The sequence below is a fragment of the Lagenorhynchus albirostris genome, chromosome 1 (genome assembly GCF_949774975.1).
Source record: "Lagenorhynchus albirostris chromosome 1, mLagAlb1.1, whole genome shotgun sequence".
NCBI lineage: Eukaryota > Metazoa > Chordata > Mammalia > Artiodactyla > Delphinidae > Lagenorhynchus > Lagenorhynchus albirostris.
Genome location: NC_083095.1, coordinates 92,495,416 through 92,520,836, shown reverse-complemented (window position 1 = coordinate 92,520,836; position 25,421 = coordinate 92,495,416). Strand labels below are relative to the sequence as shown.

The 25,421-nt window shown below is 35.1% G+C and overlaps 1 protein-coding gene across 1 annotated transcript in view; it reads left to right on the top strand.

The window, feature by feature from the left end:
* Nucleotides 1–25,421, top strand: part of FAM227B (family with sequence similarity 227 member B) — a 253,390-nt gene that overhangs the window by 30,046 nt on the left and 197,923 nt on the right. Inside the window, exons 7-9 of the mRNA XM_060164305.1 lie at nt 1,212–1,313; nt 4,383–4,509; nt 14,835–14,972. Of these exons, the coding sequence (XP_060020288.1) occupies nt 1,212–1,313; nt 4,383–4,509; nt 14,835–14,972 (367 nt within the window). The remainder of the gene's footprint in view (nt 1–1,211; nt 1,314–4,382; nt 4,510–14,834; nt 14,973–25,421) is intronic.

Here is a 25,421-nt window from a genome sequence, read left to right as displayed (position 1 = left end):
TAGATCATGTAACTGAAACATGCCAACTTTCTCTACTAGTAAATTATATATTATCTCATTTAATTCTCACACAACCCTAAGTCTTAGAACCACTGCCCATTATATAAATGATCAAGAATTGTTAACATTATCATTATTATTTCTGCTACCATCTCCTTCCATAAACTTATTACACAAGCATGAAAGCTGTTTTGGGAGTTAGGAGACCTAGATTCTAGTCCGGCTTTCAGTTACTTAACTGTGTATAACCTTAAATAATTCTCTTAATCTTTCTGAGCATCAATGCAGTCACTAAAATAGAGGGGCTTAACCTAGGTGATATCTAACTTCCATTTTAGGTCTAAGATTCTATGCATTTATGAATCCCAGCTCATATGGCATGCTAATTTCATAGAAAACTACCACTAAATTTGATCATTTTTTATGTTTATTACCAAAATCTATTAATGCCAGCTTATGCTTCTACTGTTGACATCATAAATGAATTTGGACTCTAATTCATCTTTATTGCTTTATTTAATTCATGGATTTGTACTTTAATTTATCTCTTCATTGCTTAATAGAGCAAGAATTCAAGGTGCTACCTTAGGACTTTAATATTGACATTATTATTATCTACAGATTTCTTCCTTCTTTTGACATTCTACTTACTTTGTTTTTAGTATAGTTCTCATGTCACAATTTTACTAGTTCTGGCTATGGCTGTCTCATTCCAGTAATTGCTTTGATTTTATACTGAGTTACTGATTATGAAAAATTTGGAATGGTTATAGAATAATAGCAGGCAACTATGTCATTGATTGCCTTGTGCATGCCAACTACTATTCAAGAACCTTCATTAATTCATCAAATGTTGGTGTGCTTTCAGTGTGCCAGGCACCATGCTGAGGGCTTGAAATACAAAGTCAAACAAAACATAATCCTTGTCCCTATTTAATTTTAAGATAATACTTTAAGGTATGTGTATATTATCTCTATTTGGCAGATAAGGAAACTAGGACTTAATTAACTTGCCTGGGATAGTGCTGCTGATGAATAATGGAGCCAGCATTCAAATTCAGGTCTGCATGATGCCAAAAACCCATGCTCATCCCACTATAGCAACTGATCTGCCCTTTAAGAAGATAGAGTTACTGACATTATGTAAACAGATTCTAATTTTAAATTGTAACATTAATGCTTTTAATTCCATGTGTGTTTTATTTTTTAAGCCTGACAGAGAAAGTCAAGATTCCTTGTTTGATAGAATTTCAGAAAGTTATGTGTCACTTTTCATGAGCATACCTCTAAGTCGAAAGGATGCATTCTTTCAGGTAAATATAGAAATTAATTATGCTAATTATTTTTATAGCAAGTGAAATATAAAAATAGTTATTTTATTTAAACACATATGAGAACATATTTTGTTACTTTGCAAGCAAAATTGCCTAAAGTAGAGTAAATAATGATAATATTTTAAAAGTCATGCCCCTCCACCCCAGAATATTATATTCTACTGACTAAAAGCCTTACAGAATCTCCTCAGTGTGGTATATGTATTTGTTTGCATATTAATAATTTGAAAACTATTGACTTGTTCTATGTATAGTCTTGGTATTTTACTTACAAAATTATCATTTTACTTTATAAAGTATCTTCATCTAAGAGGACTTAACTTCTTGTGTTATGCCTAAGTACTAAGCACCTGTTACAGTGAAGAACAATGGACAAATTTATGAATCAAATGTTTTACTATGTTACAGTAAAATAATTTGGTTAAAATAATTCATGTTCTTGAGTAGTGTGAAATGAAGACATGTAGAAATTTCACGGAGTGTTTTAAAATGTAAACATCTAGCGTTTCAAAGCAGAAGCCACATTCAAATACTTTGTTGTACAGACATCTGTAATTCAGAAATACAGAAGTATTTTTGAGTCGGTCAATGTTTTCATGGGTAAAACCTAAAATAAAAATAAATGTCCTTCATGATGAAAACATAAACTTAAATTGCCAAATATTTATGCTCAATCTTGATCTATCTCACAAATATATACATACAGTATCGTAGAAGGAAATCAGTAGTGCACTGGGCATAAGGGACTTGGCTTCACATCTGGAATCGGCTCGTAATTACCCAGGTGATCTTCGCAAGACATTCAGTCTCTCAGTTCCACAGCTGATTGTCCATCAGATGAAGAGGTTGATCCATGATTCATAAATTGTTTATAGAACACTAATGTTCTGAAAGATAGACTAAGATTTTCTCTGCTAACATTAAATTTATTTTTCTTATTTGCAGGAAAATCATAGTTAATGATTAGGATTTTTGATCATTAAAATTGTCTAGAGATGACAAAACCAGCTGATTCTCCTATCCATACGCTTTCACCTAGTCTATCCCTTTGTGGTGTTTCTAGCCTATACACATGGCTCGATGAAATCAAGCATGCTTTAACACAGGGCTCTTAAGAAAAGAATAAAAGACCTATTTAATGTGAACAAAGGAGGTAGTGGCACCATTGCATATCCCTTATTCTGTAATTTCTAGTCTTACATTTATGGTCCAAATGTTCTCCCTTGGGATGGATGTGCCTTTTGATAGATATTGTATTTATAATCCTTCTCAAATCATGACTTGATTTTTTTTCTAAGTCCCTATTTTCAGTGGCTTTTTCCAAGGAGAAATTAGAAGTTGTTTAACCAAGATTCAAAGCCTCACTTGAGAACAAATAACATGTACACCTTAATGATTTGACCCCTTGACCTTTGTTCAGTCATTTTATAATGTTCCCTCTCCCTGTCTCAATACTTGAGAACCACGCCACCTCCCTACAGGTCTATTACCTCCACAGCTCTATAAGTAGAAATGGAGCCTCAACTCTCATTGACCAATTTCTATTATTTTTAGCTCATTCAGATAAGAAGGTGTTTTGTTACTATTGGCTCATCTGATTTATCTTACCACAGAAAGAGAAAACTATTAATATTTAAGAATCAAAAAATTACCTTCAGGTCTCACTATTCAGTACAAATTAACTGAATCTGAACATATTTAGTATAGCTTTTGTTTCAGTTTCTTCCAATGTCATACAATGATATTCCTTCAGAAATTTTCCCAACACCATTTGACACTTGATCTCTTTTTCCCCTAATCTCCTGAAGGTGAGATATTCACAGAAAACTTTTAAAAGTTCCTCTTACTTACCTTGTTCAACTTTTAAATTTTGATTATTAGTGTGATTTTATATACCACAATTATAATATGTGATTTTTCTGGTAGTAAAAATGTTCATGGTTTATTCAGTAAAATTAAATATATCAGTATATTAAAGCATTCTTCCCTCTCCTCTACTCCCCTACCCAAAAAAACTTACGGAGTTCTTCAAAGAATACCATCCATACCAGCAGATTTTAGCACTACTGGATTAGGTGGCTATATTAGTTTCCTATTGCTGGTGTAAAACTTATCACAAAGTTAGTGGCTTAAAACAGCAGAAATTCATTGTCTTACAGTTATATAGGTCAGAAGTCCAAAATGAGTCTTATAGGACTAAAATCAAGGTATCAACAGGGCTAGTTTCTTTAAGAGGCCCTAGGGGAGAAGCCATTCCTTGCCTCTTCTAATTTCTGTGTCTGCCAGCCTTCCAAAATAGTAGATAAAATATTTTAAATCTTTACTCTAAAAATCTGGTATCTTCCTGTGTTTAGTCAGTCCCCAAGAGAAGCTTAGTAGTCAAGCGACTTTAAGTCTAATATAATACTGATAGTACCATCTATTTGTATGATACAAATATAAAATCGGATCATGATTTTACAGTTGTGGTTATAATATATTAACTCACCTAAACAGGCTTCAATTATTTAAAAACATGCTCTTTATTTTCACCACACACTCAAAGTGATAATTGTGTGACGTGATAGAGGTGTTAGCTAATGCCATGGTGGTAATCATATTACAGTAAACAAATGTATCAATATGTTGTACACCTTAAACTCACATAGTATTACATGTCAAATATATTTCAATTAATATATATAATATGCTTTTTATTATAATGACCTGAAAGACAGTGTTCTTTTTCTGAAAGAGGGTATCAATAGCAAGGTTAGATGAAATAAATGTAGAATCATTAGAGTATCTTATCTTAATTGTAACTTCATCCTTTATCCAAATTAAATTTTTTTCCCAAAATGCTAACAAAGAGCCAACTTGACTGACTTTATTTTCAACTCTTCTTTGTTCATATTCCTCAGTTAGAAATACAAAGAAGTACTAAATGGCCAAAAGCAAGCTATAAGAAAAAAGGGACACGTATATTTCACAAATTTAGTAATTTCTTTGATAGTTGAGATATGTTATATGAAATATGGAATTATTTTAATATGACTCTGTTTTTGGTAGGTGTATCCTGATTGTTTGGCACAAGCTATCTATGCAACATTCCAGGAAGCATTTCCAGAATCCACTGATTTCTTTAATGATGAATTTAAAGAAGATCTAGGGAATAACATTTTTCTCTGGTTGTCAGGTACGAATATCATTAAGTATTGATCGTTATTGTGGAACCTAAAACTTTTGAATTGTGGTGTTTTGTTTACTCCACTCAAAAAAATTTGTAGTTCTTTGCCTTACAAAACATAGCATATTGATGTCTGTGTTTCAAAATAATAATGATTATTTATTTTATTCTGAAAATTCTGTTATACTAAAATTAATCAGTTGTTTACTTTAGAAAGCCAAATAATTTTACAGGCAGTGGAATTATTGTAGAAACCCAAATTGCCACAGAGAGAAAACCATACCATAGATATTTTATATTTGTAAGAGAAATATTTTAAGCTGCTTTTGGAACACTGCTGGCATTTTTATAGCAAATAATATTGGGTAAATTCTAGAGCTAATTGAGTTCCTTGTAGAACATAAAATCATTAAGGAAAACTTATTTTTTGAATCATGGTGTGTGTGTGTGTGTGTGTGTGTGTGTGTGTGTGTAGGTAGGAGTGGTAGGACTCAAAGGCTGAAGGGAAGTAAGATTCCATCCTAGAGTACTTAGCTAGAGATTTAGGCACTTGGGTTTAAAAGTAGGTATTGTTTCATATTCCTGGAAATACCTCCCCAATATTGTTTCCTAAGACTACTATACCATTATGGACTACCAGAAGCTATTGACTGTTTTCAAGTCCTTCTTATAAATCTGTCCAAATTTTGACTAATTTTTTAAAACTGTTTTGTGTCAATTCTTAGTAACCAAACCATTTCTTTAAGAAAATGTTTCATATTTTAAGGAGGGAGTCCTTGGGAGGTACATGCTAGAAAACAACCCTGAGGACTACCCACCTCCATCAATACACATAGGACAGGAGTCTCCTAATTATAGAGGAAAATCCAACTAATTCAAATATAAGAAGCAAAAAGAGAATGAGCACAGCATTCATACAAAAATACTATAAGAAAAGAAATGTGAAGAACAGAACAACTTTCCTACAGACCTTTTGTAGAATGAATTGTGTCCCCCGAAAATTCATATTGACTTCTGTATGAAATTTTATAAGTCACTGTCTTACTTAATCCTTTTATTCAAGTTAGTTTTGTCATTGATTGTCTCGGGTGTTCTATGCATATCATCTGCAAATATAGTTTTCATATTTCTTTTATAATTCTTATGCTTTTAACTAGTTTCTATTATGTAATTAAAGAAGAATGTATATAACATATTTAGATGAGCGATAGCAATGAGCTAGGAGATGTATAAGGAAAGGTTTTAAAGTCCTCTGGTAAATCCAGTGGGGGGTGTCTACTTTACGCTCTTCCTATGGGTCTTCAAAGCATTCCATATGCAAACTGCCTGAAGTAAAGGCAAGAACACTAATATAAATACCTTATCCTATTTAAATATCAGAATGAATAGTTTTAGCTGAAGTAAACAAAAATTTTCTTGTTCAGGAAGTTTTATAGGCTATGACTGGTAGAATTAATCTGAAGGTTGAAAATTCAGCAATTTCTATTATTCTATTTTCCAGTTTACTAATTCTTTCTTCTGTCCCCTCCATTCTGCTGTTAAGCTCATTCTTGATTTTTTTAAAAATTTGGTTATTGTACATTTCAGTTATAAAAGTTACATTTGGTTCTTTTTTATATCTTCTGTTTCTTCACTGAGATTTTGTTCTTTCATTTGTTTCAAGTGTGTTCATTATTGTTTAAGCATTTTTATTATAACTGCTTGAAAAATCCTTGTGATTCTAAAATCTGTGTCATCTAGATGCTGGCAATTGTCTTTTCTCATTCAAGTTGAATTTCCTAGTTTTTTATATGACAATTAAAACCTGGACATTTTGCGTATTGTAAGACTGAATCTTATCTAAATTTTGTGTTTCAACAGGCCTCCTCTGACACTGCTCTAGTTGGGGGAGAAGGGCACTGTCAGGTGGGGAATGAAAGTCCAGGTTACCCACTTGGTCTCTTTTGACATAGTGGTGCGAGGAGGGTTTGTTCCAGCTCCCAGCAGACCTCTACTGATACCACCCTGGCTTTTAGGGGCAGGGATGCCTTGTTACTGCTCCCCAAGTGGCTTCCACTGACACTATAAGGGGGAGGGTAGCCTTGTTATATCTGGGCAGTGGTCACAGTCTCCACTAGGCCTCCTCTGACACCACTTTCCATAGGGAGAGGAAAGTGCACCTCATTCCAGTCCTGTGGGAATAAAAGTCTTCTGTCTCTGCTCTGCCTCCTCTGATACTACCCTAGTGAGAGTGGAAGCTGAGGCTCTCCAACCACCCTTTTCTGGCAGTGGTGGGTTTGGAGCAGCAGATTTTCCTGTTGTGTTTGGCTGGAGTAAGCAGTTATTGTCTAAAAGTTTTCTGTCCTACTAGGCAGCCCTTTTCCTGGTCCTTTGGCTGGAGAGAGGAGGGTTTTCTTGAGACTTCTTTTATCTTTGCCTGTTACCATTTCTGGATTCTGGTTTCTCTAGCACCCAGAAATATGGGTCAAAAAGAAAACCCAAGGACTTTACTGTTGTGTTGTACCTTGGGTCCTGAGGTTCCTAGTTAGTCTGTCTTCTTGTCTCCACCTTCTAGAGTCTTCTAATGTGTGTTTATAAACACATCCACTGAAACTGGTGTTATTTCATATTGGGTTACCTGAGAATACCTTATGAGAAGGTAATATTCATCAGAGACTCGAAGTGAGAGAATGAACTATGTCGAAATCTGGAATGGAAACTTTTTAGGTAGAAGGAACAGCATATGAAAAGGCCATGATGCAGGTAGAAGATTAGCATATTTGCAATACAGCAAGGAAGCCAATGTAGCTGAGGTAGAATGAGAAAAGAATTGAAAAGTAGAAAGATGAGGTCAGAGATATGTCTGTAGGTTAGGGCATCTCATAATTTATAGGCAGTTATAAGGACTCTTTCATTATGAGTGAAATGGAAAAGCACTAGATGATTTTGAGCAAATAATACTTGTAACCTAAAATATGTTTATAAGGGATCACTCTAGCTTTTGGGAGAACAAGAGACCATAGAGGGGACAAGGGAGGAATCAGGAATGCAGTTGGAGATATTGCAGTAATAGAAGTGAGACATGGTGATTGGTTAAAACAGGTTGGTTAAAGGATGAGGAGCTGGCAAGTTACATTAGATAAGTCTGCTGGCAGAGTCCATTAGATTTATTGATATAGAAGTTGAAAGTGGAACAAATAAAAGAGTCAGGGATGATGCCAAGAATTTTAGCCTGAGCAAATAGACAACTACTGAAATGGTGAAGACTCTAAGAGAAGGTTGTGGTGGTAGGGTTTTATGGAATCAGGATTTAAGTTTGAGATGTAATATTCGTCAACATTTGCATTTTTTATAACAAAATCTCAAATTTTTAGTGATTATTTTAAAATGTAACAAGGAGATGACTGTGCCCTAAATGGTGTCTACACTATAGGAGAATTACAAGAAAGAAATAGTAAACACTAAAAGCATTTGAAAGCAAAGGAAGAAAAAGTACAGTGATAATTAAGGTAATCTTCATAGCCTGACTCAAGAATATAAGTAGACATTGAAGGAACAGCAGAACTATGCTAGATGAATGGATGGATGCTGGACTCAGACATGGGCAAGAATCTAGACATGACAAGTGGTCTCCATTTGTACCTATAGAAAGAGGGTTAAATCCACAGCAAAGTCAACAGCAAGCTGAGCAAGAGAAATCCACATTTTACATTAAAAATCCCACTTAAGCCTCAAAAATCCTTATTATAACAATATGCTATTATTCCTTTACAAAAGGGAAAACCAAGGTTAAGAGAATTTGTCCACAGTTACTACTAAGTAACGAACCAGGATTTCAACTTAAGCCTGTCAGACTCCAGTGTCTGAACTCCTATGAGTAATGGAATATTGCCCCCTGAGGTGAATAAAATAAAAACACCGGTATTTAATTTATGAAAAACTGTTGCAGAGAAGGAAAAGGGAAATTTTTCTGAAGACTTAGAGGAAGCAAGCCCTCCCTAATCCTCCCAGTGTTTCCTAGCAACTACTTGGGCTTTATTATTCATATGCTAAAACACGTACTTGATTAACACCCTAGGATTCACAAAAGGTGGAATGATCTCAGTTTTATTATAAAACCATCTGCACAGGCACAAAATTGATCTATCTTTAGTAAACTTCATTGCTCACTTCTAGTCTGAATACGGCTGTTTATGAATGCATATCCTCCCAACATAGGCTAGTCATCCCTGTTGAACACTTGTTTCAATACTTCTCTGGGGGCTACTTCACCTTAGTAGAAAACATTTCTGTAGCAAAAGGATCATCTATTGTTTCCTCACCTATTAACTTCACATCAGGCAGAAAAAATGGTTTAAAGTGGAGGGCAGGTGTGGCTAAAATGGGAAACTCGAGGAATCCTTGTGATGGAACCGTTCCATATCCTGACTATATCATTGTCTATATCCTGGTTGTGATACCATATTATAGTTTTACAAGGTATTAGTTACCATTGTGGGAAACTAAATAGAGGGTATGGGGATCTCTCTGTATTATTTCTTGCAAGTGCATGTAAATGTACACTTATCTCAAACAGAGTTAAAAAAATTCAAACCTGCATTTTCTTAAGATAAAAGGTAGCCATGCTGGTGGGAGTGTACAATCAATATATAATAAAGCTGAACATATGTGAGTTTGGACCAGCATATCTATGACTCCCAGGTACATAACCTACAGAAATGTACATACTTCTGTACACCAAAAGCACAAAATGTTCTTAGCATCACTATTTATATAATAATCAAAACAAACTGTCCAAATGCCCATCAATAATATGAAATTTAGATAAACTGTGGAATATTCATATAATGAAATACTACCAGCAATGAGAATGAACACACTAGAATTATATACAATAGTATGAACAAATCACAGAAACAAGGTTGAGGGGGGAAAAATGCCCAGACACAAAAGAGTAGATCCTGTTTGAGTCCACTGATACAAAGTTCAAAATCTGGCAAAACTAAGCTATAATTTTAGAAGTAAAGATAATGTTTATTCTTGGGAATTGGTCCTGGCTGGAAAGGAGGGCACCTGGAGTACTGAATATTTTGTTTCTGGGGGCTGGTAACATGGACACCATATATTAAATTTGTGAAGATTCATTGAACTGTACATGATTGTTCATTTTAATTTTTATTCATTGATAAAAATTTAAGTTGAAAACAAAGGCAGTAGTGGTAGCTGCACTAGAGCCTCTGTGGTTTATTTAATCATGAATATGTACAGGTTTCTCTTGCAATGCATTTCTCACATTGCATACCTATCAAGAGTCACATGTTTTCTGAGTCTATGCTCATAAACGACCTTTTGAACTTTTAGGAAGATTTTTGTCTCTCAGTTGTGATTATTTTGTATTGGCTAGAGCACTTGTTGAAAGAATTTTATAAGACATGTTTTTCTTATTTCTTTGTTGAGGAGATGTTTATAGCATAGATCTAAAATACTTGATTCAATTTCTCCTCCTTAATAAAAAAAAATTCCTTTTTATCAGGATGAAGTAATCACTTTATTAGGTTATTTACATTATATTCAGTTTGATTTCTTACATTGTCATTTGGCTTTCATTTTTGGTTCGTTTTTCACAAACAAAATTTTTGTTACCAGAGCTCCTTATACACAATTCTTAGAGCACCAGAGACTGTATTAATTTCCTATTGCTACTATAGCAAATTACTACTTAGTTTAAAACAACATAAATGTGTTATAGTTCTGGAAATCAGAAGTCCAAAATGAGTTTCACTAGGCTAAAATGAAGATGTTTGGCAGGGCTGTGTTCTTCTAGAGGTTCTAGGGGAGAATCTGTTTCTTTGCAACTTTTCTGAAGCTGTTTCCATTCTTTGCCTCATGGCCCTCTTTCATTATCAAAGCCAGCAATGGATAGTCAGTCTTTCTCATATTGCATCACTCTGATACTGACTCCTCTACCTTCCATTTCCATATTTAAGGACCCTTCTGATTACATTGGGCTCACCTGGACAAGCCCACATACCCTATTTTAAGGTTAGCCAATTTACAAACTTAATTCCATCTGCTCCCTTCATTCCCCTTTGCCATGTAACATAACATATTCACAATTTGGGAAGATTAGGATATGGAAGACTTTGGAGGCTACTTCTCTAGAGACACATTAAGATTTTGTACGATTGGCTAGATTTTGGCACAAGCCTTATGACTGAATCCCACATGGCAGCCTTACAATGATCAAGATTAAAATTTGTGCCATGACTTCTGGCTTCTGCTTAGGATGTAGAAAACTAAAATGATATTACTTCTACCCTTCCACCAAAAAACACTGGACTGTCTGGAAATTCAAAACTTTCCTTGAACCCATCAGAGATTGCAGAGCAGTCAACCCCAAATCTAAAGAAAGGGGCCTCCAAGGAGAGAACAGATGCAAGCACTTGCTCTTCGGGGGCAGATGCAGCCAGATACCATAAAAGCCAGTAAGAAGAATTCAACAACAAAAAATTTTTTTTTTGTCTGCGCCACGTGCTTTGCAGGATCTCAGTTCCCCGACCAGGGATTGAACCCCAGCCCCCTGAAGTGGAAGCACGGAGTCCCAACCGCTCGACCACCAGGGAATTCCCTTAGCCAAAATTTTTAATGAATTGCTTAAAGCTGAGTGTGGTCTAGTGTGAGACTATAGAACCCTTAGTAACTACATAAAACAAGGGAGAAGTTGCCCTCTCTTGCAAGCTTCTCTCCACACATCTTACAAGAAATACTGAGGGTGGAATAACAGTCTTGAGAAAGCCTGGGGGAATGTAATAGAAGCACTGCAAAAAAGGCATAAAGCCTTGCCTTGACCCTTCTATCTCCTCTGTGTTGACAACAACAACAAGCTTTAAGCCACAGCAGGAGGAGGGGGAAAGGTTGTGGGGAGGAAGAGCAGCAAATGCAGTTGCCCTTAGGGAAGAAGTGGAAACACAGCTCACCTGGGAAACAGAAAACTACCTCTACCCCAGAGGCCAGGAATGCATACTGGGCCAAGAACAAGTTTGCTACAGCTGGGGCAAGGCTGGATTACTGAGAAGACCCTATCCCAAGACCCAGGAACAAAACCCAACGCTGATGCTGATTCAGAACAGAGAATACCTACCACTACCAGGCTAACAAACATCAACTGACAGGTAACAGCAGTCTACTGCTGGGAGAGGGGCACAAGTGTGGAAAAGACCATTTCTGAGAAGACACAAAAGATCTAAAACTGAGAGTGGAGCAGATGCTGATGTGGAAGTAAACTAAGAGAAAAAAACCTCTGGCAAGGCAGTTTACATCGTAAGAGGAATTTGAAGCATGTAGAGTACTAAAGGTAATCATAGTAACAACAAAACCCAAACACAGCCCAACTCTCAATTCCCTTCCAGATTGACTTAATTACCCATGCTTAAGACCAAACAAAAAGCCCATTTCAAGGCCTGAAAACTATTTACCTCATCTTCACTGCATTACACAATATGTCTGACTTTCAACAAAAATTATGAAGTCTACAAAAAAGCAATGGAAAAAATAAACACACTATCAAGAGACAAATCATCAGAACCAGTTTTAGATATGACACAGATATTAGAATATCAGACAGGAAATTTTAAGTAACTATGATTAATATAGTAAATGCTCTAGTGGAAAAGATGGATAGATAACATGTATGATCAGATATGTAATTTGAGCAAGACATGGAAACTATAGGAAAGAAGACAACATAGGCCAGTGGAACAAAACTGAGAGCCCAGAAATAAACCCTCACAAACACAGTCAAGTAACATTCGACAAGAGAGCCAAGAATACTCAATGGGAAAAGGATAGTCTCTTCAATAAATGGTGTTGGGAAAACTGGATCATCACAGGTAGAATAATGAAATTGGACTCCTATCTTATGCCACTCACAAAAATTAACTTGAAATGGAGTAAAGAACTGAAACCATAAAACTCTTAAGAAGAAAACATAGTGGTAAATCTCCTTGACATATGTATTCACAACAATTTTTTGGATATGGTATCAAAAGCACAAGCAACAAAAGCAAAAATTAGTAAGTGGGACGACATCAAACTAAAGAGCTTCTGCATAGTAGAAAACAAAATGAAAAGACAACTTATGGAATATATTTGCAAATTATATCTGATAAGAGGTTAATATCCAAAAGATAAAAGGAACTCAGTTCAACAGCAAAAAGGAAACAATCTGATTTTAAAAATAGGCAGAGGAACCGAACAGACATTTTTCCAAAGAAGACATACAGATGTCCAACAGGTACATGAAAGGATGTTCAACATCACTAATCACCAGGGAAATGCTAGTAAAAACCATAATGATATATCACCTCACACCTGTTAGAATGGCCATTATCAAAGCGACTACAAATAACAGATGTTGGCAAGGATGTAGAGAAAAGAGAACCCTTGTGCACTGTTGATGGGAATGTAAATTGGTGCAGCTACTATGGAAAACAGTATGGAAGTCCCTCAAAAAACTGAAAATAGAACTCCCGTGTGATTCAGCAATCCCACTTCTAGCAGGTAGACTGAATCTTTCCCCTGATCTCCTGCCAGGCTGTAGTGTGGAGTGAGGGGCACTGGGCACTTGCCCCTTCAAACTGGGAAGTGTGATGAGGTGGCAGCCATCAGTGCAAGTCTCTCTCTGCTCTGATTGTTGGCAAGCCAGCACACACGCACTCCTTACAATTAGAGTCTAGGCTTCTCCAGCTCTTCTGTCTCAGTGGATTTCCCAACAGGCATGGGGGCTCCCCAGGGCAAGGGTCCACCTTTGTGGACCTTTCTCTTCCTTACAGACCCCTCCAGGGGTGCTGGTTCCAACCCGATGTCTTTCCCCCCCCAAGTCTACCCAGTTACATGGAGATCTTCCTTGCAGTTTTGGTTTTATAGGAGATATTCTGCCGGTTTCCAATTAGTTTTCTTTGAGTAATCTTCCACATGTAGATGGGTTTTTTGTTTTGTTTTTTGTTTTTTTTGCGGTACGCGGGCCTCTCACTGCTATGGCCTCTCCCGCTGCGGAGCACAGGCTCCGGACGCACAGGCTCAGTGGCCATGGCCCACGGGCCCAGCCTCTCCGCGGCATGCGGGATCCTCCCGGACCGGGGCATGAACCCGTGTCCCCTGCATCGGCAGGCGGACTCTCAACCACTGCGCCACCAGGGAAGCCCCTAGATGTATTTTTGATGTGTTTGTGAGAGCAAGTGAGCTCCATGTCTTCCTACTCTGACATTGATCCCCCTCTCAATAAAAAAAAAACTGTCTTTTAATCTCCTGATCTGTTAGCCTTACTATACCCCAGATTTTCCACAAATACACTATATATTTTAAAACATAGACAATCTATGGAGGAACATTCAAACGAATCACACTTCAGGCTTCTGAATATTTTATCTAGTGGCAACTAATGTGAAATAGGCAATAACCAAATCTAAAAACACTTAGAAAATTCCAATTTGATATCAAAATATAGCAAATAATCCTCATTGAATACTCACTGCTGAGAAAATACTGACTATGTTTATGAGTATATCAATGTATATTAATAATGATAATATTAGCTCATATTTCCCATTTACTGAACACATTAACATATACTGTCTCAACCATCAGAATAAACATATGGAGTATGCAAAGGAATTTATATTGTTCTCATTTTTATTGCTGAGGATATAAATGTTTAGTGTGGTTAAATCAATTATTCAACCCCGTACAGTTTTTGGAACAAAAATGGAACTTTTTAAATGGAATTTATTTTTATTTCTTTTAGGGTACTATAACTGATTCATAAACATTATTTTAAAAATAATAGGAAATACAGATAGGGAAATTTTGAAAACAATAATCACCTATGCTGAGAGGAAATCATGTTAATGTTTAAGCTATAGTCACACATATGTATATGGTAAAATTGTCCTTCACATAAAAGCATGTTATGATTGCCTTTATATGTTAACAAATACTTACAAGGTAACTTTTAATGGATACTTCATGATCCACTGTATGGATGTACTGTTGCTGGATATTTAGGTCCTTTCCAAGTTTTCACAATATTAATCTCCCCTTATGTCCATTTATGAACTTAGCTTATGTCTGTGAGTCAGAAAGGTATATATCAAGCTTATCTCTTTTCTAATTCTCAGTCTTATGTGATAAGATATTAACATTTCTATGTAGAGATTTCCTCTTTTGAAACTTGAGACTGACAGTCCTCACAGGACTGTTGTGAGAATGAAATGTATAATGCTCCTAAAAAGGCTTTGACAAAAGATATTTTTTAACTCCTAATTTCTTTGGCTAAATGTACATATTTGTATCAACAGGCTTAAAACCTAAAAAAGACTTTTGGACCCACTGGAAGCTGAACGAACTCTCCACAACAACCATTCATGGTAGCAAGAAAACACCTTCAGAATCTATAAAGGACAGGATTGCAAGAAGTCAAGGACGCATATCAACTTGTAAGTAAATTTATTATATACTTCTGATTGAAATAGCCAAAATCAAGTGTATCATTATTTTTTTGTCAAAATTTTCTAATGATTTATTTTCTGGTGAGGGTCTTAAAATAACATTTGATTTATAGATGGGTATTATAGTAATTTGAATATTGCTTTATATTTTAGTTTTTCATTAGCATGTGCTTAAGTCCTTTTCTCATTTGCATGTTACTATGTTTTTATATTGATCTGCGGGAACTTCTCAGGTTTGTAAGAACACTACAAATATTCTTAATTTTTAGCTGTATTGCTCTCTGGTTAATAATGTGTTTTACCAATAGATAAGTTTAAAGTTTTTATTCAGTAAATTTAAATAATGTCTTTTGTAGTTTCAGTTTTGTGGCATGTTTGTCAGGACTTACTTACCTAATATTATGAAAAAAAGAATCTACCTGTTCTTTTTTTCTAGTACTTTTTTATTTCCATGTTTTATTCAACTCTTTAATCCACTTGGGGTTTATTTTGTTATAAAGGAAGGTAGTTGTAGTCCAGTATTTTGTTTTTTCCAAATGCTTACTTATTAAATAGTCCGCTTACAGACTACTTGAAATAGCAATTCACATAGATATATTTTTGTATTCTCTTCTACCTCCCAAGTTCCTGTACCAGGACGAAACTTCTCAGTAACTCTACATTAATTAGCACTTTAAGGCAAGTTTATTTTTCTCTAATTTATACTATATTTCAATACTAAACATAGGTCTGGTGCTCAGGCCTCATTTCTGACCAATTAAATAAGAATCTGAGGCTCAGTATTTTTTAAAGCTACCCAGATGATTTCAATGTGCAGGCAAAGTTAAGAACCACTAGTGTAGAGGGAAATACCTTTCCATCATAATTCTTGATATAGGCCAGGGCAAGGAGAGACTAACCTACTCAACCTACTCTTCTGAAAGCGGCTCGTCAGTTAATTTCTGATTCCAAAATTGTTTAATTAGTTAATTACTGCTCTTCTGATTAGTACTTTGATTCTTCTCCACTCTTATCCCCATAGATGTCATCCTGTCTGATTTCTATCTTTTAGTAGTTATGTGAAATTTCTTATTTGCTAATGTCACCCTGGTTTTTACAGAGCTTCATGCATATTTGTAATTTTGGATGGAAAGAGACATAATCCACTGTCTTGACCCAATCTTATCTCTCTTTGTTTCTCAGTCTCACATGTGAATAACAACTTGGCTGAATATAAAATTAAGGAGGTTGGGGGAGCTTTCTATTTTTTCTTTTCATTTTAACTTACAGAAAAGTGTTGAGAATAGTATAAGGAACTCCCATATATCCTTTATCCACCAAATGTTTGAATTTATCCTATTTGTTTTATTGTTTTCTCTCTCCCTCTTTTATATAAACATTTAAAGCTATAAATTTCTCTAATTCCTGTTTCAGCTACATTCTGCAAATTTTGATATATTTTCGTTATCATTTAATCCAAAATATTTTCTAATATCCAGTATAATTTCTGTTTTGACCTATGGATTATTTAGAGATGTATTATTTAATCTTTAAATACTTAGGGCTTTTCTAGATACCTTAAAATTACTGATTTCTAGGGCTTCCCTGGTGGCATAGTGGTTGAGAGTCCGCCTGCCATTGCAGGGGACACAGGTTTGTGCCCCGGTCTGGGAGGATCCCACATGCCGCCGAGTGGCTGGGCCCGTGAGCCATGGCCGCTGGGCCTGCGCGTCCGGAGCCTGTGCTCCGCAATGGGAGAGGCCACAACAGTGAGAGGCCCGTGTACCGCAAAAAAAAAAAAAAAAAAAAAAAAATTACTGATTTCCAATTTTAAATATACTGTGGTCTGAGCATATACTCTACAATCTTTTGAAGTGTATTGAGACTTGTTTTATGGTACAGTACATGGTCTATCTTGGTGAACATTCAATGTGCACATGAGAAGAATGTGTATTCTGCAATTATTTTGTAAATCTCAATTAGATCAAGGTGGTTGATAGTGATATTCAGATCTTCAATATCAAGATTCAACAAACTGCAGCCTGTGGACCAAATCTGGCCTGCAGCCTATTTTTTATACATCCTATGAGCTAAGAATGAGTTTTACATTTTTAAGGGTTGTTAAAAAAAAAAAAAAAACAATAAAGAATATACCACAGAGGGACTTCCCTGGTGGCACAGTTGTTAAGAATCTGCCTGCCAGTGCAGGAGACACGGGTTCAAGCCCTGGTCCGGGAAGATACCACATGCTGCAGAGCAACTAAGCCCAGGCGCCACAACTACTGAGCCTGCGCTCTAGAACCCGTGCTCCACAACAAGAGAAGCCACTGCAGTGAGAAGCCTGTTCACTGCAACAAAGAGTAGCCCCCGCTTGCCACAACCAGAGAAAGCTGGCGCACAGTAACAAAGACCCACCGCAGCCCAAAATAAATAAATTTAAAAATATATATATACCACAGAGATCACATGTGGCCCACAAAGCCTAAAATATTGGACTATCTGACCCTTAATAGAAAAAGTGTGCTAACTCTCGTTCTGTATCTTTATGATATTTAATTATTCTATTAATTACTGAGAAGGGGGTGTTAAAATCTCCCACTGCAATTGTGGAATTATCTATTTCTCCCCTTAATTCTGCTGATTTTTGCTTTATGCATTTTTAAGTTACTGGGCACATACACAATTACTATGTTTTCCCTTTAATCATTATGAAATATTTCTTCATATCTATGATAATTCTCCTAGGGGAATTATCGATCTAATTATGAGTTCTGTTTTGTCAGATATTAATATAGGCACTTGAGCTTTCTTATGCTTGTGGTTTGCATAGTGTATCTTTTCCCATCATTTTACTTATAACCTCTTTGTTTTTTCTTGTTTAAAGGTTGTCTTGCAAACAACCTATAGTTGAATCTTGGTTTTTTATTTAGTCTTACAATTTCTTCCTTTTGATTGGAGTGATTACTTCATTTACATTCAGCATAACTATTGACATGATTAGGGTTGTTTTTACCATGTTCCTGTTTGTTTTCAGTTTTATCTCACCTGTTTTTTGTTCTTCAATTCCCCTTCCCTATCTTCATTTGGTTAAGCAAATATTTTTAGTATTCCATTTTAATTCTTCTACTGGCTGTTTGCCTGTACCTTCTTGAATTTTTTGCAATTGCCTTAGTGATTTCAAAATGCATCCTTAAATTATTAAAATACTACTTAAAGTTAATGTTGTCCTACTTTACTAAAAATGTAGGAACTTGGAGACGGATAGCTACACATACTCCCCTTTGTCCTTTGTGCTGTTGTTGTCATATATATTAGAAGATCTACATGAATAATGGCCTCACATTATACAGTGTTAGGATTTTTGCTTCAAATAACTACATGGTTTATTTCAGCTTTATTGAGGTCTAATTGATGTACAATAAACCACACACATTTAGAATATAAAATTTCACAATTGGACATATGTATAAACTCATAAAACTGTCACAACCTTCAAGATAGGAAACATATCCACCATTCCAGAAAGTTTCTCAGACTTTTTTGTAGTTCCTCCCTCTTTCTCAATCCCCAGGCAATTACTCATGTGATTTTTGTCACTACAGGTTAGTTTGCATTTTCTAGAATTTTATGTAAATGGAATCATAGAGTGTGTGCTATCTTTTGTCTGGCATTTTCTACTCTGCATAAGTATCTTGAGATTCATTCATCTTGATGTATGTATTAATAGTTTGTTCCCCTGTATTGCTGAGTAATAGTCCATGGTAAGGATATACAGCAATTTGTTTATCCATTCACATGTTGGTAGACATTTGCATTGTTTCCAGTATTTAGCTATTATAAATAAAGCTGCTATGAATATTCATGTACAAGTCTTTGTGTAAACATAGGATTTCATTTATCTTTGGTAAGCATCTAGTACTGGAAGGCTGAGTAGTATGGTAAGTGTATTATAACATTTTAAGAAATTGCCAAATTTATCCAAAATTTTACATTCCTATCAGTATACAGGTTATAGTTACTCTACTTCCTCGCTAAGACTTTGTACAGTCTTTTTAATTTTAGCCATTCTTGTGGGTTATGTACCGGTATTTAGTTAGGTTTTACTTTAATTTCTCTAACGACTAATTATGATGAGCTCTTTTCATGTGCTTATTTGCCATCTGTATATCTTCTTTGCTGAAGTGTCTGTTTCAATCTTTTCGCTATTTTTATTGGGGTTGTTTGTCTTATTTTAATTCTGTTATAACAGTTCTTTATATATTCTAGACACAAATCCTTTAACAGGTATATATTTTACAAATATTCTTTTCTAGTCTGTAGTTGCCTTTTCATTTTATAATAGTGTACTTTGAAAGGCAAAAGTTTATAATATGGTAAAATCAAATTTATCATTTTTTCCAATAGGGTATGTGCTTTTTTGTGTCATATTCAAGAATTTTTTTGTGAACCCAATTTCACCAAGATCTTCTCCCATGTTTTCTTCTAGAAATTTTATAGTATATAATTTTATAGCTTAGAATTGTAGCTCCTATTATACACTTAGGTCTCTAATTCATTTTGAGTAATTTTTGAAAATTATGTGAAGTAAGCAGTGAGGATCATTTCTTTGCATATTATTCTAGCACCATATGTTGAAAAGATTATCCTTTGCCCATTGAATTATCTTGGAACCTTTGTCAAAAAAACATTTGATCATATGTGTATTGCTCTATGCAGGTACTCTGAATTCTGTTTCACTAATGCCAATACCAAACTACCTTGATAATCGTAATTTTATAACATGTCTTGGAGTCAGGTACTATAAGTCCTCCAACTTTGCTCTTCTTTTAAAAAATTATTTTGGCTATCTAGATTCTTTTCATTTCTATATAATTTTTTAACTGCTTATCAGTATTTAAAGTATATACTCTGGAATTTTCATTGGAATTAGGTTGAATCTATCAACTTAAGAAGCATTGACATCTTAACAATATTGATATTCCAATCCATGAACATAGAATATTTCCACATTTATTTAGGACTTCTTTCTATCTCAGCAATATTTTCTAGTTTTTTCTTTATAGATGCTGCACATATCTCTCAAATAATATTGCATATGGTGTTTTTAATTTCAATTCCTGATTGTTCACTGGTAATATATAAAAAATACTATAGAAAAATACTCTTATGTTGATCTTAATATCCTACAATCTTACTAAACTTGCTTGTTAGTTCTAGTAGCCTTTTTAGATTTCTTAGGATTTTTTCTTCATGGATACTCATGTCATCTGAGAATAAAGAGCATTTTACTTTATTTTCAATCTATATGCCTTTTATTTATTTTACTTGCCTATGGCTAGGATCTTTAAGAAGATGTTGACTAAAAGTGGTGAGAGTAGACACGCGTGCCTCATTCCTGATCTTAGAGGGAAAATGTTAGGTTACTTACCTTTAAATAGATTTTGGCTGAAGGCTTTTATAGATATCTTTTATCAGGTTGAGGTAGTTTCATTCCCTTCCTAGTTTGCTGAGAGGTTTTTGTTGTTGTTTGTTTTTTAACAAATAGATGTAGGATTTTAGCATTTGTTGAGAAGAACATACTGTTTTTCTATTTTAGTCTTTTAATACAGTGAATTACACTGATTGATTTTTCAAGTGTTACCTAACCTTGCATTCCTGGGAAAAATCCCATTTGGCAATTGTGTATTAACCTTTTCATGTATACTACTGAATTCAGTTTGCTAAAATTTTGTTTTCTTTTCCTGTACTGTCCTGTCACATTTTAGTAATAAGTGTAATGTTCACCCCTCTTCTCTTTTCTAAGGGTTGGTGTAAACTTGGTATTTGTTCTTCTTTACGTATTTGGTAGAATTCACCAATGAAGCCATCTGGGTCTAGAAATTCCTCTGTGGTAAGGTTTTTGACTAAAAATTCATTTCTCTGATAGATATAGTGTTATTCAAATGATCAGTTCCTTCTTGAGTAAACTGTAGTTTTGTGTAAATTTTTATTTTATTCCATTAAATATTTTTGAGTTTTATCTGAGATGTGATCTAGTTATTCAGAAACATTTTGGTCTACTTGGGGCTTTATTTTAAGCTTCATTAGGTGGAGCCAGAGAACTCTTTTGTTTAGGCCTTAACATGCTTCCCCTACTGAGGCAGTACCCTTCTTAGTATTCTACCCCATGCTCTGTGTGTAACAGATTTCCCATCTGGCTGTCTGGAACATGAGCTTTCTGTGAGCCCCAAGCATTGTTCTGCCTGCTCCTTCCTGTGTTTTTTTTTTTAAACCAACCTCAGGCAAAAATTCAAGGATAACCTTCTGAAGAGCTCCAGAATGCTCTCTGTGTGCATCTGTCTCCTCTATATTATGCTGACCTGTGAATTTTAGCTTGCCTTGACCTTCCTGAATGCTAAATTTTATTTTTCAACTCAGTTCTGCTTGGATTCCCACCACTACACTGTGGCCTCAAAATTTCTTTTTTAGAGACAATGAGATGAGACAACTGAAGGGTTCCCTCATTAGGTATTTTCCTCTTGGCTGGAGCAGGGGTGATTACTGTCCTGTGCTGCCTGTTGTCCAACTCATGAAAACCATTGTTTCCTATATTTTCTCCAATTTTTTACTTGTTTAAGAAAGAAGAGCAATCCAGTTCCTGTTACTCCATCATAGCAAGAAGTAGAAGTGATTATATGTATTTTAAAAGATTAAGAGAAGACTTAAAAATAGTCTTCTATATTTATTCACATATTTGCCATTCCTGGATCTTCATTCCCTCCTATAAATTTGAGTTTCCATCTGGTGTCATTTCCCTTCAGCTTGGGAAAAAAACTACCTTTTGGCAGTTCTTATAGTTCAGTTCTGCCAGTAATAAAGTTTCTCAAGTTTATTTATCTAAAAATAATGTTCATTTTGCCTTTATTTTTGAAGGATATTTTTGCTGGATTTAGAATTCTAGGTTCACTTTTCTTTTGCCTTTCAGCAAGATATTGTTCCATTGGGTTCTGGTTTGGTATTGTTTCTTTTTTTTTTAATCCACTCTTATTTATATTCTTTTCCCATATAGGACATTACAGAGTATTGAGTAGAGTTCCCTGTGCTATACAACAGGTTATTATTAGTTGTCTATTCTATATATAGTAATGTGTACATGTCAATTCCAATCTCCCAATTTATCCCTCTCCTACCTTTCCCCCTTGGTAAACATAAGTTTCTTTTCTACATCTGTGACTCTACTTCTGTTTTGTAAACAGGTTCATTTGTACCATATTTTTTAGATTCCACATATAAGCAATATCATATGATATTTGTTTTTCTCTGTCTGACTTACCTCACTCGGTATGACAATCTCTAGGTCCATCCATATCACTGCAAATGACATTATTTCATTGTTTTTTATGGCTGCGTAATATTTCATTGTATACATGTACCACATCTTCTTTATCCATTCTTTGGTTGATAGACTTTTAGGTTGCATCCATGTCCTGACTATTGTAAATAGTGCCGCAATGACCTTGGGGTGCAGGTATCATTTCGAATTATGATTTTCTCTGTATATGTGCCCAGGAATGGGATTGCTAGATCATACGGTAGCTTTATTTTTAGTTTTTTAAGGAACCTCCATACCGTTCTCCATAGTGGCTGTACCAATTTACCTTCCCACCAACAGTGTAGGAGGGTTCCCTTTTCTCCACACCCTCTCCAGCATTTATGGTTTGTAGATTTTTTGATGATGGCCCTTCTGACCAGTGAGGTGATACCTTATTGTCGTTTTGATTTGAATTTCTCTAATTTAGTGATGTTGAGCATCTTTTCATGTGCTTCTTGGCCATCTATATGTCTACTTTGGAGAAATGTCTATTTAGATATTCTGCCCATATTTTGATTGGGTTTTTTTTTGTTTGTTTTTGGTATTGAGCTGCATGAGCTGTTTGTATAGTTTGGAGATAAATCCCTTGTCAGTTGCTACATTTGCAAATATGTTCTAATTCTGTAGGTTGTCTTTTTGTTTTGTTTATGGTTCCCTTTGCTGTGCAAAAGCTTTTAAGTTTAATTAGGTTCCATTTATTTTTGCTTTTATTTTCTTTAGGAGGTGGATTGAAAAAGATCAAGCTGAGATTCATGTCAGAGAGTGTTCTGCCTATGTTTTCCTCTAAGAAGTTTATAGTATCTGGTCTTACATTTAGGTCTTTAATCCATTTTGAGTTTACTTTTGTATATAGTGTTAGAGAATGTTCTAATTTCATTCTTTTAATGCAGCTGTCTAGTATTCCCAGCACGACTTATTGAAGAGACTGTCCTTTCTCAATTGTATATTCTTGCCTCCTTTATCATATATTAGGTGACCATAGGTGCATGGGTTTATCTCTGGACTTTCTATCCTGTTCCAATGATCTATATTTCTGTTTTTGTGCCAGTACCATACCATTTTGATGACTGTAGCTTTGTAGTATAGTCTGAAGTCAGGGAGCCTGATTCCTCTAGCTCTGTTTTTCTTTCTCAAGATTGCCTTGGCTATTCAGGGTGTTTTGTGTTTCCATACAAATTGTAAAATTTTTTGTTCTAATTCTGTGAAAAATGCTATTGGTAATTTGATAGGGATTGCATTGAATCTGTAGATTACTTTGGGTAGTATAGTCATCTTCACAATATTGATTCTTCCAATCCAAGAACATAGTATATCTTTTCATCTGTTTGTGTCATCTTTTATTTCTTTCATCAATATCTTATAGTTTTTTTTGTTTTTTTGTGGTACACAGGCCTCTCACTGTTGTGGCCTCTCCCATTGCGGAGCACAGGCTCCATATGTGCAGGCTCAGTGGCTGTGGCTCACGGGCCTAGCCGCTCCGCGGCATGTGGGATCCTCCCGGACCGGGGCACGAACCCGTGTCCCCTGCATTGGCAGGCAGACTCTCAACCACTGCGCCACCAGGGAAGCCCTCATCAATATCTTATAGTTTTTGGAGTACAAACCTTTTGCCTCCTTAGGTAGGTTTATTCCTAGGTATTTTATTCTTTTTGATGCAATGGTAAATGGGACAGTTTTCTTAATTTCTCTTTCTTATCTTTCACTGTTAATGTATAGGAATGCAAGATATTTCTGTGTATTAATTTTGTATCCTGCAACTTTACCAAATTCATTGATGAGCTCTAGTTTTCTGGTAGCATCTTTAGGATTTTCTATGTATAGTATCATATCATCTGTAAACAGTGCTAGTTTTACTTCTTCTTTTCCAATTTGGATTCCTTTTATTTCTTTTTCTTCTCTGATTGCTGTGGGTAGGACTTCCAAAACTATGTTGAATAAAAGTAGCAAGGGTGGACGTCCTTGTCTTGTTCCTGATCTTAGAGGAAATGCTTTTAGTTTTTCACCAGTGAGAATGATGTTTACTGTGGATTTGCCATATATGGCCTTTATTATGTTGAAGTATGTTCTCTCTATGCCCACTTTCTGGAGAGTTTTTATCATAAATGGGTGTTGAATTTTGTCAAATGCTTTTTCTGCATCTATTGAGATGATCATATGGTTTTTATTCTTCAGTTTGTTAGTGTAGTGTATCACATTGATTGATTTACATATGTTGAAGAATCTTTGCATCCCTGGGGTAAATCCCACTTGATCATGGTATATGATTCTTTTAATGTGTTGTTGGATTGGATTTGCTAGTATTTTGTTGAAGATTTTTCCTTCTGTATTCATCAGTAATACTGGCCTGTAATGTTTTTGTGTGTGATATCTTTGTCTGGTTTTGGTATCAAGGTGATTGTGACCTTATAGAATGAGCTTTGGAGTGTTCCTTCCTCAGCAATTTTTTGGAATAGTTTGAGAAGGATAGGTGTTAACTCTTCTCTAAATGTTTGATAGAATTTGCCTGTGAATCCATCTGGTTCCAGACAGCTGTTTGTTGGAAGTTTTTAAATGACAGTTTCAATTTCAGTACTTGTGATTGATTTGTTCATATTTTCTATTTCTTCCTGGTACAGTCTTGGAAGATTGTACCTTTCTAAGAATTTGTCCATTTCTTCTAGGTTGTCCATTTTATTGCCTTATAGTTGCTTGTATTAGTCTCTTATGATCCTTTGTATGGTGTCAGTTGTAACTTCTTTTTCATTTCTAATTTTATTGATTTGAGTCCTCTGCCTTTTTTTCTTGATGAGAACCCTACAGGTTCCATTTTAGAAGGCTCAACTCCCCTCCAGTTTCTATCTGCTTTTAGTTATTCCCTGGTATCTTCAAGTGGTTAATGTCCTGTTTTTAAACACTTTCAAGAATTCATAACTTTTATCTATGGGAGAGTCAGACTGATGTAAATTAAATATTTAAATATTGAGTTTATTTTCCAATTTAAATATCAAATTGTCAAATCCCATGTTCTTATAAAACTAGATACTGCTTCATTATCTTCTGTTATTTAGTCTAGTAGAGAAGTCTAAACCAGCCTATGTTTTCTTCCTTTACAGTTAATTTATAAAATT